At 37.1% G+C, this 15,064-nt stretch overlaps 1 protein-coding gene across 1 annotated transcript in view; it reads left to right on the top strand.

Moving 5' to 3' along the window:
• The first annotated feature begins 4,616 nt into the window (after positions 1 to 4,616).
• The window catches only part of LOC109676734 (doublecortin domain-containing protein 1), a 50,276-nt gene continuing 39,828 nt past the window's right edge, over positions 4,617 to 15,064 (top strand). Inside the window, 4 exon segments of the mRNA XM_074043387.1 lie at positions 4,617 to 4,812; positions 8,501 to 8,600; positions 10,660 to 10,795; positions 12,293 to 12,456. Coding sequence (XP_073899488.1) covers positions 4,679 to 4,812; positions 8,501 to 8,600; positions 10,660 to 10,795; positions 12,293 to 12,456 — 534 coding nt within the window. The 5' untranslated portion in view covers positions 4,617 to 4,678.

Raw genomic sequence — 15,064 nt, 5'->3', positions numbered from 1 at the left:
TCTTAGTCTGAGATGGGAAGCTATTAGAGAGTTTGGAAGGGGGAGATGATGAGCTGTGTGGAATGCAAAAGTATTCTTGAAGCAAATTTATACTATTAAATCTTTATTTCAAAAAGGAAAAGAGGCTAAACTTAATTACTTAAGATAAGCATTCAATTTAAAGAGTTAGAAGAAAATAGTGGAATGAACTCTAAGCATTAGAAAGAAAGAATTGTAAATTATAAGGACAAACACTGATAGAATGGACGCTATATATACAGCGCCATCATCAAAGCCAAAAATCTGTTCTTTGAAAATATTAATAGAATGGGTATACCTGACCATGCTTATTAGGACAAAAAGGAGAATGGAAAATAATATTAAGAATAAGAGAGGGCCTGGGATGCTCAGTGTTAGAGCATTTGCCTACCATGTGCAAAGTCCTGAGTTCAAGTCCAGTACCATATAAAAAGAATATTAGAAAGCTATAAGTATGTATGATTAAGAAGCATTAAGGTAAAGAAGATAATAAAAGGATATTATAAATAACTTTATAAATAATTTCTATAAGATATAATAAATATAATATCTTATAGAAACAAAATGATCAAATAATTACACAAAAGTAATGTATCAAAAAAGGAGCCAAGAGGAGACCAAAAACCTGAGTTGTGCACTAACTATAGAAAAAATAGAATCAATAGTGAAAATCTCCCCACAAAGAATACCACAGCATAACAGTTTTACTGACAAATTCTACCAAGCATTACAAGAAACCAAAATTTCATAATATATAAAAAAAGCAATTCAACTCATTTCATGAGGCTAGGATAGCACTGATACCAAACCTTGATGGAGGATAGTGTAAGAAAACTGTGTATTAATCTCATTTGTGAATGTAAAAATCTTAAAGAAAACTTTAGCAAATTGAATTCAGCAATCTATAGAAGCAATAATACATAATGACTAAGTTGTATAGATGCTGGCCAACATTTATTTGGAAATGTAGGCTTAGTTTAAATTTAAAAAATTAATGTAGTTACCACATAGTTGATGCAAGAATAAATAAACATATGAACATATCTTAATAAATATAGGAAAAAGAGTTGTATATGATTCAACAGTCTAAAAAAAAATCTTTCAGTGCTTGAGACTGAACCCAGAGCACCATGAATGCGAGGCAATATTAGCTCTGATTTTTAAACAATTACATAATTAATGTGTATTCTGAATTAGCACTTTTGCTAGAGTTTTGATAATGTATCTTCAAATAACTCATACATTGCTTCTTAAATATAACTTTGTAAACTGGGCATGGGAGCCTATGACTGTAATCCTATCGACTCTGGAGAGGATTTGGGAGGAATGCAGTATGAGACTAGCCCAGGCAAAAAGTTCAAAAAACCCCATCTCACCAATAAAAAAATTTTTTTAAATAATATAAAATAAAAACTTGGTGCAATGGTGGTGTGCACCCATTATTCCAGCTATACAGGAAGCATAAATAGGAGGATCACAGTCCAGGCTGGTCTGGGCATAGAGGCGAGACCCTAATAAAAACATAACTAATGCAAAAAGGGCTGAGGGTGTAGCTCAAGTGCTAGAGCAACTGCCTACTTAGCAGGTGCAAGACCCTGAGTTCAAATCCCAGTACCATATATATATGGTATATAATAACTAATTCCTAATTTAAGTTGTTATACAAAACTATAATTGTGTCTCTGAAATATATAATGAGCAAATATAGCTCTCAGACGTTCTTTCTAGAAAAGCACTGATCTATATTTTAAGCTTACCTTATTATTGGAATGAAATCTTTCCAAACAGCTGATATTTTTCTAACATTGGGGAAAAATTACCTGCTCTATTTTATTACATTTTGTGATAAAAAGAATCATAGATCATTGGAAAGCTTTGATGTAAAGAATGAGTTAAACACATTGTTTCTCCTATAATTACCAGTGAGATTACCTCTTGACCTTTCTTTTGAAATATTTAGGATAGTTGAGGCTGCTGATAATAGTCTAATATTACTTTCTTCACATTGATTAAATATACTTCATACATCGCTGAACAATGGGTAGCATTCAGATTGGCTGTCCACTGAACTGCCTGTAAAGATGATAAAGTAAAAAATTAATCTTCAAAGTAAAGTCAAGCCTGAAATTGAAATCTTTGACGCATACATTTCATAATTAGCTCATTCTGCTAGATGTAGGTGTGAGGATAATGCCCTTAAAGAATTGCGTGACTTTTTTCTGAACACCCAAAGTTAACACATAATTTTTGTCCCTTTCTACATTTTTTCTTATTCTATATCTTTAATTATGGTTCAAAATTATATACAGACAGTATCTTATCACATTGGTGCTTCAAAATGTATAAGTTAGTTGAGGAATCCAGACATATTTTGAAAGACTTGCAAATTTGAAGAACCATTCTAACAGAAAGTACATGAAACTGCCCATTGTTTGTATGCTGTGTTCATGGAACAATGTATCCTGTTTCATCAAATATTCAGATATTAAAGAACCACTTTGTTTGCCACGAGTTAAATATTTCCAAGTAATTAAAAAACACTGGCATATACTTGACACTAAAACTATACTAAATATAGTTTAATCTTTCTTTGATGACTCATAGTATTATGCAGGATCTTCAGTTGCATCCTCAGCTGTATGTAAATATTGTTTAACCAAAGATTTAAATAGAAAGACTTGGCTAACAAGTCCCAGAAGGGACCATTCACCTTGTCATCTGTGAGAATAGCATTCCAGAGATGGGCAAGATAGAAGCCCTGCTATGCTGTTTTTATTAGATCTAAGCTAAATATCTTGCCAAGGAGATAAAGGTTTATCTATCTATCTATCTATCTATCTATCTATCTATCTATCTATCTATCTATCTATCTGTCTATCTATCTATTTACAGATACATAGATTACTTGAACTAACCCAAAGCTTATTTATAAAAAGAAAGAGAGTCAGGCTTGTTTAGTGACTTCACAAACAAAATCATGCTGGAATAATAATATACAAACTCATTTTAGCAAAATTCTATCCTTCAGCTATTTAATAATTCTCTTTAGACAGCTCTGAGCGTTGGTTGTTGTTACGGTTCCTCTGTCTACAAAACTGAGGATGACTGAATTCATTTACTTAGCTGATTATTACTCTCAGTGAAAGACAAGATCTTGTCAATTAAACTTAATAAGAGCTGTCAAGTCCATATGAATTAAGACATAATTTTTTGGTCACAGGCAAATTTCACCTTTCAGAACTATAACTTATATAAGCCTTATCTTTAAAGTAAAACTCATTTTTTATAATTTCAAAATGCATGCAGTAATTATTAGCAAGTTATGGCCCCCGGAGCCACTCAAGGTCCTTAATGTAGATTTTAAGGCCCTTTGTGACCTATTCCTGTATATTTCTCTAGCTGTATTTTTTATCATTATTTATTCTTTCTCATTGTCAATCATCCCTACTTCCTGAACCACCCCCCCATCTCCTTGATAAGAAAAGTCTTTTGAGAATGAGTCTGGACTTCATTTCTGGATGTTACCTTGAACTCCACGAAATTGGGTGTAGCCTCTCTGAACTCCATTGTTCCAGTTGTCCAAGCTTATCCCAGCACAGCACCTACCATTCTGTTTCATGCTATGTACTTATGCCTCCATCCATGAGATGGAGAGCAGGGAGGTTATGCCATCTGTTATGCTGTGGCTAGTGTTTGTTGGTTAATCCAGTATTAGCTGCGTGATAAAAGGCCTACAGTAAACTTCAAATCAGTGCTTACTAAATGAATGAGTGAGTTAATGAATGATGAACTATATTTGATCACTGTTTCTTCATTTCATAACATATAGAGATACTAAAAATGCACAGGATAGTTCTCTACTGTGAAAATCTGAACAAACATATTCTCATTCAGCATCCTTTTTATGATTATCATTAGTTTTCTGTTTAAAATATTTAGTGTAGGAGAGGGAATATGGTAGAAATATTATGTCCACATGTATGTAAATGGAAAAACGAGACCTGCTGAGACTATTCCAGGAATGGAGGGAGGGAGGATAAAGGAGAATGAAGGAGGAGGTGAATTCATTTATGATACATTGTAAGAACTTTTGTAAATGTCATAATATACTCCACTTACAACAATAATAAAAATAAATAAATAAAAATAAATCCTTTTATCTCCAAAAATGTTTAGGTTTGGATTAATAATGGAACTCTTACATGAATAAAACATTCCAGACAAAGTGAATGAGTGAATTCACTCACTCAGAAATGAGTATAATCTCTGATTTGTTTCAAAGTTGGAAAATTTACATCTCAGGGTTCAGTATGATTAAAAAGGGGTTAGAATATTGTAAATATATTTTCTTCTATAAATTACTCAATATAAGCATGTTTATATAACATGTCATATTATTTAATCTATAATATGAAATTTAATATTTGTGTTAGGTTTTGGAATCCTAGTTTTCTAAAGAAAGGCAGATTAGGGCTGAGTGTGGTTCAAGTGGTAAAGCATGTGCTTAGCAAGTGCAAGACATTGAGTTGGAAACCCCAGTACCACCAAAAAAAAAAAAAAAAAAAAAAAGGAAAGGCAGATTACTATTTTAGGGCAAATCATAATAAATTTGGATCTCATAATTTTTTGCATATAGAAACATGTTGAAAGATAATTGGCAATGTATACAAATATGATCAAATCTTGGCTTATTTATTTCAGAAATGTCAACACTGAAAGGAAAGAGAAACACTGGGCTAATAAGTATTCTGAAACAGAAACAAACCAGACTGAATTTCACCGTTTTTTGGAGAGGTAAATATTTAACATCCTAAATATTTCTATTTGGATGCCTGAATGATTACGTATAACAGATAACACCCAATACATTTGTACAGACATAAGAAAAAGTTGGTAATCTAATGATTCTAGAGGTGATAACCTAATAAATTCCTGTCCCCCCAGAATTCAATGTCTGCAAGTTCCGCTAGCTTTCTGAACTATCAACTCTTTAACTATAAATGAATCTCGTTTAAAAATATATTTCACAATTTTGCAGCGACTTTCTTTGGGTTTGCTTGAATGTGGAGACACGGTTCCTTCCCTGTCTGGGTGCCCTTTTCTCTCATGAATGCCCTGGTTGTGTTGAAATAGAGGCCTCTGGGAATCAGGTCCACTAGATACTCCAGTTCTGAGAAACAAATCAGAGGAGATGCCATATTCCTGGACCCTCTATAAACCTAAGCAGTTCACATGGCTCCCCATCCCAACTCCTGGGTGAGAGTCAGATTGGTACCAGAGAGGCGATCTCTGGAAACTCCGGTCAGAAGACTTCCCATGTGGAAAGTGAGGGTAATGCTAAAGTTTATTAAAGGTGAGGGGACGTACTGCAAAAAGTGACGGTGGTCCCTGCAGGTGAGAGAGAAGAGGGCGAAGAAAAAAGAGGGGAGGTCTGTCTCAAGGGGCTGTAAGAATCACAGGGGCATGAAGAGGGAAAAACTCTGGGCGGTCAGTGGAGGATGGGTTAGGCTGATTGACAGGTTTGTTTGACAAGGCTTTGCTTTACTACATGGAGCACTCTGCGCATGCACTTATACTAATTCTCAGATATTTTAATTTCATGTAAGAGGTGTGAGGGCAAAATTTTCCATGGCTTCCTACCTTACAGCTGCAGGGGACTTAAAATTGAAAAGGACTCGTCTGTGATTGCTAAACTTTTATAATTGAAAACAAGTTTACAACTGCAAAGGCGAGAGAGGGTGGGGGGTGGGGGGGGAGAGAGAGAGAGAGAGAGAGAGAGAGAGAGAGAGAATCACCCAAAATGTATTGGGAAAAGTCACGTGGCACCTGAGAGTTCCAATAGCTTCTTTCCCTATTTTCTGGCCTGCCCCAAGAAGACCTTATTTCTAGCGGTTTGGCTCTATATAACAGAGAAATTCTGGACTGCTTGCTCAGCACCTTGAGCTCACTTTCTAGATCTAATGCCTTATCATGCTACAGTGATGCCCCCCAGAAAGCCATATGTTGCAGTGAAAGACCCAGAAAGATTTAGGTTTGAAGTTTGGATCTCCTATTTATTAGTTATGTGACCCCAGGCAAGGAACTTAACCTGTAGGCTCAGTTTCTTCCTCAGTGAAGTGACTGCTTAGAAATGGTGTGAGAATTAAATGAGAGTAGACATGGAATGATTGCAGCGTTTAGTTTATCTAAATAATATATTGCTAACAGGTGTTAATATATTTATCTGTAAATATCTTCCAGGAGATAAGGTACTACTGTATCCATCTAATCATGTAACAAGTCCCATTTTTAAGATAATAGATGTAGAATATTTTTGAAGATATTTCCTACTTCCTATAAACTTGCAGGTGACATGCAGTATTAGAATGACCTATAAATTAGGAGGCAACATAATTGATTTTAACACTACCTTTGTTACTAATTAACTGGAAGTTTTCCACAAAGCCCTGACCTTCATGGGGCAAATGAAGCTCTGAGAAGTGAAGTAATTTCTTCCAAGATTATAAAGCAGAATGTGAGAGGGTTAGAATTTAACCCAATCTGACTCCAGAACCCACATTCCTTATTAGGTGCTTGAAAGGCAATTCTTTTCTTTTCCTCTTCCCATTTATGTTGGCTAGTATATGAACTAGTTAAAAGCATTAAACACAGAGGAAACAGCTTGCCCCACTGAGTCCTCTTCAGCCCATCCATATGGGTCAAATTCTGCATTAAAACTGGGGTTTCAGGAAGAGTAGAAGAAAGATTTACCAAGCACCTATTCCTTCTAGTCTTTTGTTCACTGTCCAAAAACAGGACATTTCTGCAGGCTAAACATTCTACTTAGGAAGGTGGGAATGAGGGCAGAATGATGTTGGCAACTCTTCTTAGACCATATTGTAACTGCTTGGGTTCTCAAAGGTAACAATTTGGCAAAATCAGAAGGAGGTGCATTGAGTCTTTGGGTGTCATGCAAACAGAAGCAGGGAGATCTTGTGACTTGAGCTCAGTTCTGTTAGGGTTCTCTCCTACTCCTACTCCACCAGTTGCTGTGAATGAGGAACATGGTCAGTCCTTACTGGCCCATCAGCCTACAGAGTTGGCGCACAAGCAGTGAAAACTTAGTTCCCAGTGGCTTATTTCCTTTTAAGACCCCCTCAAAGTAAGAGAGGGCTTAATTATATATCTACTTGCTCTATCTCAATGAAGAAAATAAAAGTTAGAAATAGTCTTCATGCATCTGAGTCTTGCTGATGAGCCTAAAAACCTCTAATTCACTTATTATAGCTAGTGCATTCTAATGTCAGATATATGTAGAAAGAATCTTTCACTTTCTTCTTTCATAGGCTACATCATCATAACAGAATTCTTTAGGAAATGCCACAGTGCTCCTCATTGACTCTACCTCTCTTTCTCACCTTCCACCTTTCTTCCTCTGTTCTAGACAGGCTGCATACGGTCCAATCTTTTACCTCCAGTCTGTTTGCTTTCCAACTTTCTAAAAGGCAGATCCCATAACACCACAGGTCCACTCTAATACCTTCACTGGCCTCCTCCTGTTCTTGAGCTACAAGCCAGCTTCATTATTCTGAAGTCCTGAATTCTTTCAAATTGGTCCCTGTCTTCCTTTCCAGCTTTATCTGTCCCTTCCTCCCGTCCCTACTCTCAGCTGTGTCCCAACCCATCTTGATGAACTCCTATTCATTCTTTAAAGCACAATCCAAACATTACTTCCTTAGACAAAGGTCTTTTGAGGAGGAATTTATTGACTTTCCTCTTCCTTCTTACAGTACTGGCCAGGTGCTTACAACAGCACCTCCATTATGCTGCAAGTCAGTGGCTGGTCTGTCTCTACCCTTGGCTAGAAATGTTGCTCTCAGGGAAGAGAGAAACTGTGTCATTCATCTCAGCATCCACAGGGCCTGCCCCATTCTTGATTGACGGAGGAGGGAAAAAAATCAATGTAGAGTTTAACCAGGCAAAAAAAAATTCCCATTTCAAAGGAAGTTAGAGGGCTGTAGGGAATCACTTCTGGTGGAGGGGTCAAAGAACTGCTTAGTGACAGATGAGATTTTGGCTAAGAGCAAAGCTTCAACAGGCAAGGCCAAGAAAGTTGTTTTAGGTAGCAGGAAGAGCATGAACCAGGGACACAGAAGTAGAAGTATGTGGGGCACAGTGAGAAGTGAAAAGTCAGTAACCGTGTCTGCCTGTTTACTGAGCATGTCTGGCACTGTGCTAAGCACTTTTCAAAATCAACCTTCAATCCTCACAACAACCCCGGGAGACAAAGAATTTAGACATAGAGAGGTTAAACAATTTCCTCAAGTGCCACAACTTGGAGACTCAAAAGGTTCTCATGGCTCTAGAGCCCAGCTCCTCACTGACTCCCAGTCCTGTAGAGAGAGCTGTCATTAACAATCCAGACTTTGGTTTCTTTTATTTTCTCTCTCCAGTGCTAGAAGCTTTCTGTACGCAAGGTCAACTTTTCTGTCTCTTACTGCAGGTGCACCGAGACTTTGAATTTACCTTCTGCAGCTTGGAGATTGTTCATTGAAAAGGGGAAAGAAATCTTTGCTCTGAAGGACCTGCAAAGAGATGAACTGGTAACCATGTGGATACGAAACAAAATATTAATACGTGAATACCAACCCAAGGAAAGGAGTTCTTGAATATAAGACTTAGACACTTCCCAATCTTAATTTCCCACAAGAAGATCTTAACTCTGCAACAATCAGAAAGCAATACTGATAACTAGCCCTGTTGAGACCTCCCTATGCACAGGTCTGGTTTTCTGGGCTGTGTATGAGTTAACTCATGTCATGTTCATTATGACCATCTGAGTTGGATGGTTTCATTGTTCCCACTCAATAACTGAAGGAAGAAACTGAAGAAGGCCAAATTATTACCACTTGTGATTTCTGCCTCTGACTCTGATGGAGATGTATTCTTTACTCTTTTTGAGGCCTACAAAACACAGTTTTAAGATTTCTTACTAAAATAATAATGACACTTTTTCAGGAAAAATTTATATCTAGTTTTTCATACACTCTAATTTTTGTTTTGTTTTGTTTTGTTCTTGAGCTACATTGTCTCACTGTGTAGCTCAGGCTGGCCTCAAACTCACAATCCTCCTTCCTTGGCCTTCCAAGTGCTGGGATTATAGATGTGTACCACCACACTGGCTTCGTACACTCTATTTGGTGTCTACCGAACACTGAAAACTGGAAGGACTTTAGCAGCCCAGACTTTTCTCCCATTTATGGAATTTGAGGCATGAGATTGGAAAAAAAAAATCATCTGCTTTGACCAATGCACAAAATTCTTTGAACAGAGAGCAGGCTTGTGTCATATTACCAGAACTCAACTTAGGCTCTAAGTATAATGATCCCTTGAGAGAGTCTTAAACTCATATCCCAGTGCCCAACGTCAGAGGCAGGATGAGTGTGAAGTGGCTATGTTCTTGGAGTCTGGTAGATCTTATTTTGAATTCTAATGCTATCACTTCCACATTGTTCTTAAGGCTTTTGTTTTTATGTGCTGTCATGATTATTCTCTGGGTTTTTTTCAGGCAGAATTTAAGGTAATTTGTATTAAAATATATAAAGTGAAAGATAAATTTAACCTAAAGACAAGTAAAATGAGGCACTAGGACAAGTGGAGTATGGTTATAAGTAGGATAAGATGGAGTCAGTAGTGAGTCCCTATTTGCTAGAAATTAACCTGTCACTTTCTGAGCAGCCAACACAAAGACTGAAACATGAGCACTTGCATGACTTGGTATGTCCATTAAGGAACAAGAAACCTGGTGTTCAAGAGAGGGAAATCTTAAAGTTTTCCCTAATCCTCATACAAAGAAAGTTCTTAATGATGAGTATGGAACGATCAGAAAAGGCAGCACTGGATTTCTCTTTCTTCATCCTGAGTCTTTCTCAATATACCATCATTTGCTCTTACCTTTAAAGAGATATATATTCACTTATGAGCATTTAAGAAACACATATGAGAAAAATAAAGAGGACAAAAGCCTCATCCATAATTTCATTATCCAGAAATGTCCACATTAATATTTTGGTATTTATACTATAAGTGCATTTATAACGGGGTTGTAAACATTTTTCTGAAAACAGCAAGATAGTAAATATCTTAGGCTTTGTGGGCCATATGGTCTCTACTGAAACACCAGTTCCACTACCGGAATACAAAAGCAGCCATAGACAATATGTACATGAATGAGCATGGTGATGTTCCAATAAAACTTTATTTACAAAAACAAGGAAGAGTACAAATTGGGGCTGTAGTCATTATTTGTCAACCCCTGCCTTTCAGTCCTTCCCTTCCTTCTTATCTTCTTTCCCCTCTTTTCATGAAAAATTATTTTTAAAACCTTTTTATTTTTAAATAATGATAGGCCCACAGGAGTTGTAGAGATAATATAAAGTCCTATTTTTACTCACTACAAAATCTTTAAAATCCATCAAAATTGTTGCCTTTGTCACTACTTTGTTCCTTTATAATACTGAATAGCATTCCATGGCACCAGGGTTTGACCACTCACCTATTATAAAGTAGTTTGATTGTTGTGATTGTTTCCAGCTTTGGCTGTTACGAATAACGCTGCTGTGAACAGTTTTATATAGGATCAGAGACTCCTTTTCTTGATAGGTGTATGTTTCATGTGGAGAACTTTGGATGGACCCTGACCTCTCTATTGCTCAGCAAAGGAAGCAAATCTTCCTCAGAAACCTAGCATCTGACATTTCCAAAATTCAGACCTTCTGCAGCACACATAAGGTAGAAGGTAAGCATTGAAATTATTTTACCTTAGTATAGGCAACCAAATTTAAACACTTGGTGATACTGTGTTTCTATTAAAATCAAGTTTGTCTAAACAGATCATGTTTCACCATTGCATCTTGCTATTCAGCTCTTTAGACTAATTTATATATTTAATAGGGTTAATTTGGATTTATAAAAAAACCCTCATCATCTCTTTATTTTGTCTTTGACAGTTATGGCTTCTTTGTGAGCCTCATGCATTTCCATCAAGGAAAAAAAAAAACCAAAACAGTGTCCAGTCAGGTTTACATTTTGTCCCATCCACTAATTTAGTTAGTCTTTTTAGGTTTTTTAGGCATTCAGATTTCTCAGTCTCCAGAGTCTCACTTTAGTTTATCTCTACGATAAAGGAAAAGAATGTAGATCTTGCTTCCTGGACTCTTGCTGGCTGAAGACTATGGCTGGGGTGACTTGTGTTGGTTGTCTTGGCCCAGACAAAGCTTTGGGTGGGCTGTGCTTCCTGTCTGATTCAGCCTCCCTTTGCTCCCTTTGGCTTCCTAAAGCTTGGCAGTGACCCAGTGGTCATCTCTACAGTCTTCTCTCCCTGCTTGGCAGCCCCTTCTGAAAAGGTTTCCAGCCAGCCTTTCAGTGAATCTTGTCCCAGTTGCATCATCACAAAACCAGATCTGGGTTATGTGGTTGTGCCTTAGACTGGAGGGGCAAGGACAGCTTAAGAGGTGACTGTCAGTATTCTCAACAGTGGACAGAGTCCTCAGCATTTCCCTGGCAATTAAAACAGCCTAAGTGAAACCCATAGAGAAAAGCAGGATTCCCTGTGCTAGTCTTCTGACTTTCTCTGTCTTCTACATCAGATCCTGCAGGCCCAAAAATGGTGTTTTTTCTTCAGGTCAACACTGAAGTTAAACCCTTGAATGCTTAATGGGAACAAAAGGACTTTGGAAAAATCATGAATCATGACTAATATCACCCTGTCTACAAGGCTGTTGACTTGTCATATGCTGTGTGAACGTCAAAAACTGCCTTTGGACTTTTGATTTCCTCTTGTTAGCGTCTCTATTTTCCTTGTGCTACTCCTCCTTCTTTACATAGGATAAGGAAAAAAGAAAATAATAGTATTGGAAACATTGCCCCATCACACTCTATAGTTAAGTTTTGCTTGTGTCTTCCAAGGCATTGAGACTTTCACGGATGAGTTTGAATTCCATAAATGATCTCAATACATATGTAAACAATGTAGCCCATTTGAATAGTTAGAATATAGAATTGACTTGCCTTTGGAATGATCTGTTTTTAGTACTTTGAACTAAGAATAGCTTGAGAGGAAAGAACATTACAAGCATTGAATTAAATGAAATCCAACTTCTTAATTTAAAGAGTAACCTATGACTAGACCAAATGACTGCAAATGTTTTACATTTGTGTTTTAGCATGTTTTCAAGTTCTCAGTGTTCTGCGATCATACCTAACATGACCTTGCAATTTGTGCATTTCTGCTCAGCTCTTGTTTTAGAAGTTCAAAGCGACATTGTGTCTGGAGGCAAGCTTGCTGTGCATAAACCTATAGCGATTTTTGGAGAAGAGAGGCAAGTTAAAGAAGCAAAGGGAAAACAAATGCAAAATGATGTTTTAACAACAGAAAATGCTTCCAGTGAAATTCTGTAAGTAATCAGTGTAACCAGAAAAGCTACCAGACTGCTTTTTGAACTCAGCTCATTAGCTTGGTAACAGTATGAAGCCCTTTCAGGGAACTCATGCCAAGTTTGTGAAACTGATAGCAGGTGAAGAGCTAGTATTTAATTAGTTTTCTGACAAACGGTAGACCTACAGCTTCAATGCTCAACCATCACAATGATCTCCTTTCAGTAATATTTTGTAATGTAATTTTACTATTTTTAAAGACTACAATCTTAGCATTGTAGACTTTTATTTGAGGAATTCATCATGAGTTGTTGCCACAAACATTGACTTCAGGATCTAACTTAGGTTCAAGTTAGATGCATGTTAATGGACAGTTGTCATCTGCCTCATTGAAATAGCTTTCTCATTGATCTCTGTCTCTAAAGTCCTCATTCCAAGTGACCTGGAAGTACCATCTGTGGACAGTTTTCTTTCTAGTGCACAATCTTTTTCATACAGTTCATTAAAAAAATTTTTTTCAGTGCTAGTGATTGAACCTAGGGCCCTACACATGTGAGGCAAATGCTGTACCACTGAGCTATGTCCCAGTTCTGCATACAGTTCTTCATGGCTATCTCTTACAGACAGAAAAAAAAAATTAGCTTGGAATTCTAAGCTCTTCTGACGCTCATCCATACCTGTCATTGACCCTCATTTGTAGTCCATGTCCACTGCCCCTTCACACTTTAGTTCCTGCCTCATGGACAAGCTCAGAAATAAGCTGTTGCCTGAATGTGGCATATTCCATTTGTGTTCTGCTGCAGGTCTTTGAGCCACATATTAATTTCTTTCCACCCAAAGTTCCTTTACGTTCCCAATATATGTCTGTAGCACAACCTTTCACCATTGAAATTAATTTCAGCAAAAATTGTATGTAGCAATGTATCTATTAACTAGGCTCTGGGTCACTGTTCCTAACCAACTTGAGAATGCCTGTGGGACAAGAACTGTGTCACATGGGCTCTGGGAAGAGTAGACTAACTGCCTTTAGTTATCATTTACTAAATGAATAAAGGAATTATAAAACCCAAAGTGTCTGGTCAGTTGCCATTGCAATAATTGTGAAAATTAATTTATCAGTTATAAATTTTTAAAAAGGCTTTCTATACTCAATGACAAGAACATTAAGTTTTATTTTAGGGAATACATTTTCTAATTTTGATGAGTGATTTGGTCCTATGTCTTTACACTACCAATGGCTCCTGAAGGCAGTGTTCGGAGAATAAGTTGTCCTCTGTGGCATTTTCCACAACAGTCAGGAAATTGGCCACAAACTTTCTTAACATCCTTCTCATGTTCTTGTATGAAATATATCATCTAGACTCTCAGTTATTAGTCTGCACTTGAAAAAATAATCAGAAAGTAAGAAAAAAAGAAACATTTTTGAGAGCGGAGATTGTCATTGTTTAGAATCAATGATTTTGTCATGTCCTGGAGTCCTTGAGGTGGAAAGCATTGAGTTCTCTTGGAGCACAATGCCTGTCTCTCCTGAACATTGTGGGCAGGCTCTATTGCTCCTGCCTCTTCTTCTTTACTGCCAGTAACCAGAAGATCACTATTCATAAGGCAGCCTGTGCTAGTTTTCAAAATAAGATTTAGACCATCTCCATCCCATGATGCCGTCTGTTTTGCTGTACTAAGCTCAACTTTCTTCTACTTGGCAGTCTTTAAGTCTTTATTTATCAGCACAACAGGTTCTCTCTCTTCCAGGCTAACTTTCACTAGTTCTTTGAACCATGTCAGAGGATATCATCTTACATTGGAAAGCCACTGTGAGATATCCCCCAGGAATTACTTCAATATGCTTGTAAGTTTGGTATGTTTGAGAAGGGATGTTCATAAAGCAAGCGTGAGAATGTAAATCTAAAAGGCAACTTTTTGTTTGCTAGGTTCTATGTAAAGGGTCTGGTAAAAAACCATAGGAAGCACAATGGAAAAGAAACTCGGGGAGCCTTAGCCTTTGCTTTAGTGAAAGAAAAGGCTTTCAGAACATAGAGCTTTGGGGGGATCTTTCTTATTTCCTCACCGAATTATAGGATCAGGTCCCATACACCTCTTGAGCCTGGTGTAGAACTAGCTCACTCCACCCACTGCATACCTGTCTCATCAATGTCTTTCTGTTCCTGAAATGGCCTTCGCTTTTATTCTTTTCTCTGTTTTGGATGCTCTCTCTCTAGGTCCTCAGAGATCTAGCTCCTTCCCATTGTCCATGTCTCAAGTTTAACATTGACTATTACAGGAGCTTCCTCTGATGACTCCATTACTAGAGTAGACCCCATCCCACCCTGGTGAATTTCCTTTATGGTGTTCTGCTTCATTCCATTCATGGCACTTACCTTGTTCATCTGTTCATTTACCTGTCTATTATTGCTCTTCCTCCCACTAGAATGTAAGTTCCATCAACTGTGAGCACTTACCCATTTTGTTCTTCACTATATGACTAACACTTAGAACGCTGTGCCTATCATTTAGTATTTGTTCAATAAAAATTGATTAAAGGAACGGTTAACAAGTAAATGATTAGGTCTAGGAATGAACGAATGAATAAACAAATGAATTAATGAAACAGGATGGATTTTTAAAAAAACACTGT

This window comes from Castor canadensis, chromosome 1, assembly GCF_047511655.1.
Source record: "Castor canadensis chromosome 1, mCasCan1.hap1v2, whole genome shotgun sequence".
Taxonomy (NCBI): Eukaryota; Metazoa; Chordata; class Mammalia; order Rodentia; family Castoridae; genus Castor; species Castor canadensis.
The sequence above is the reverse complement of the archived record's forward strand: the minus strand, read 5'-3'. Positions and strand labels throughout refer to the sequence as shown.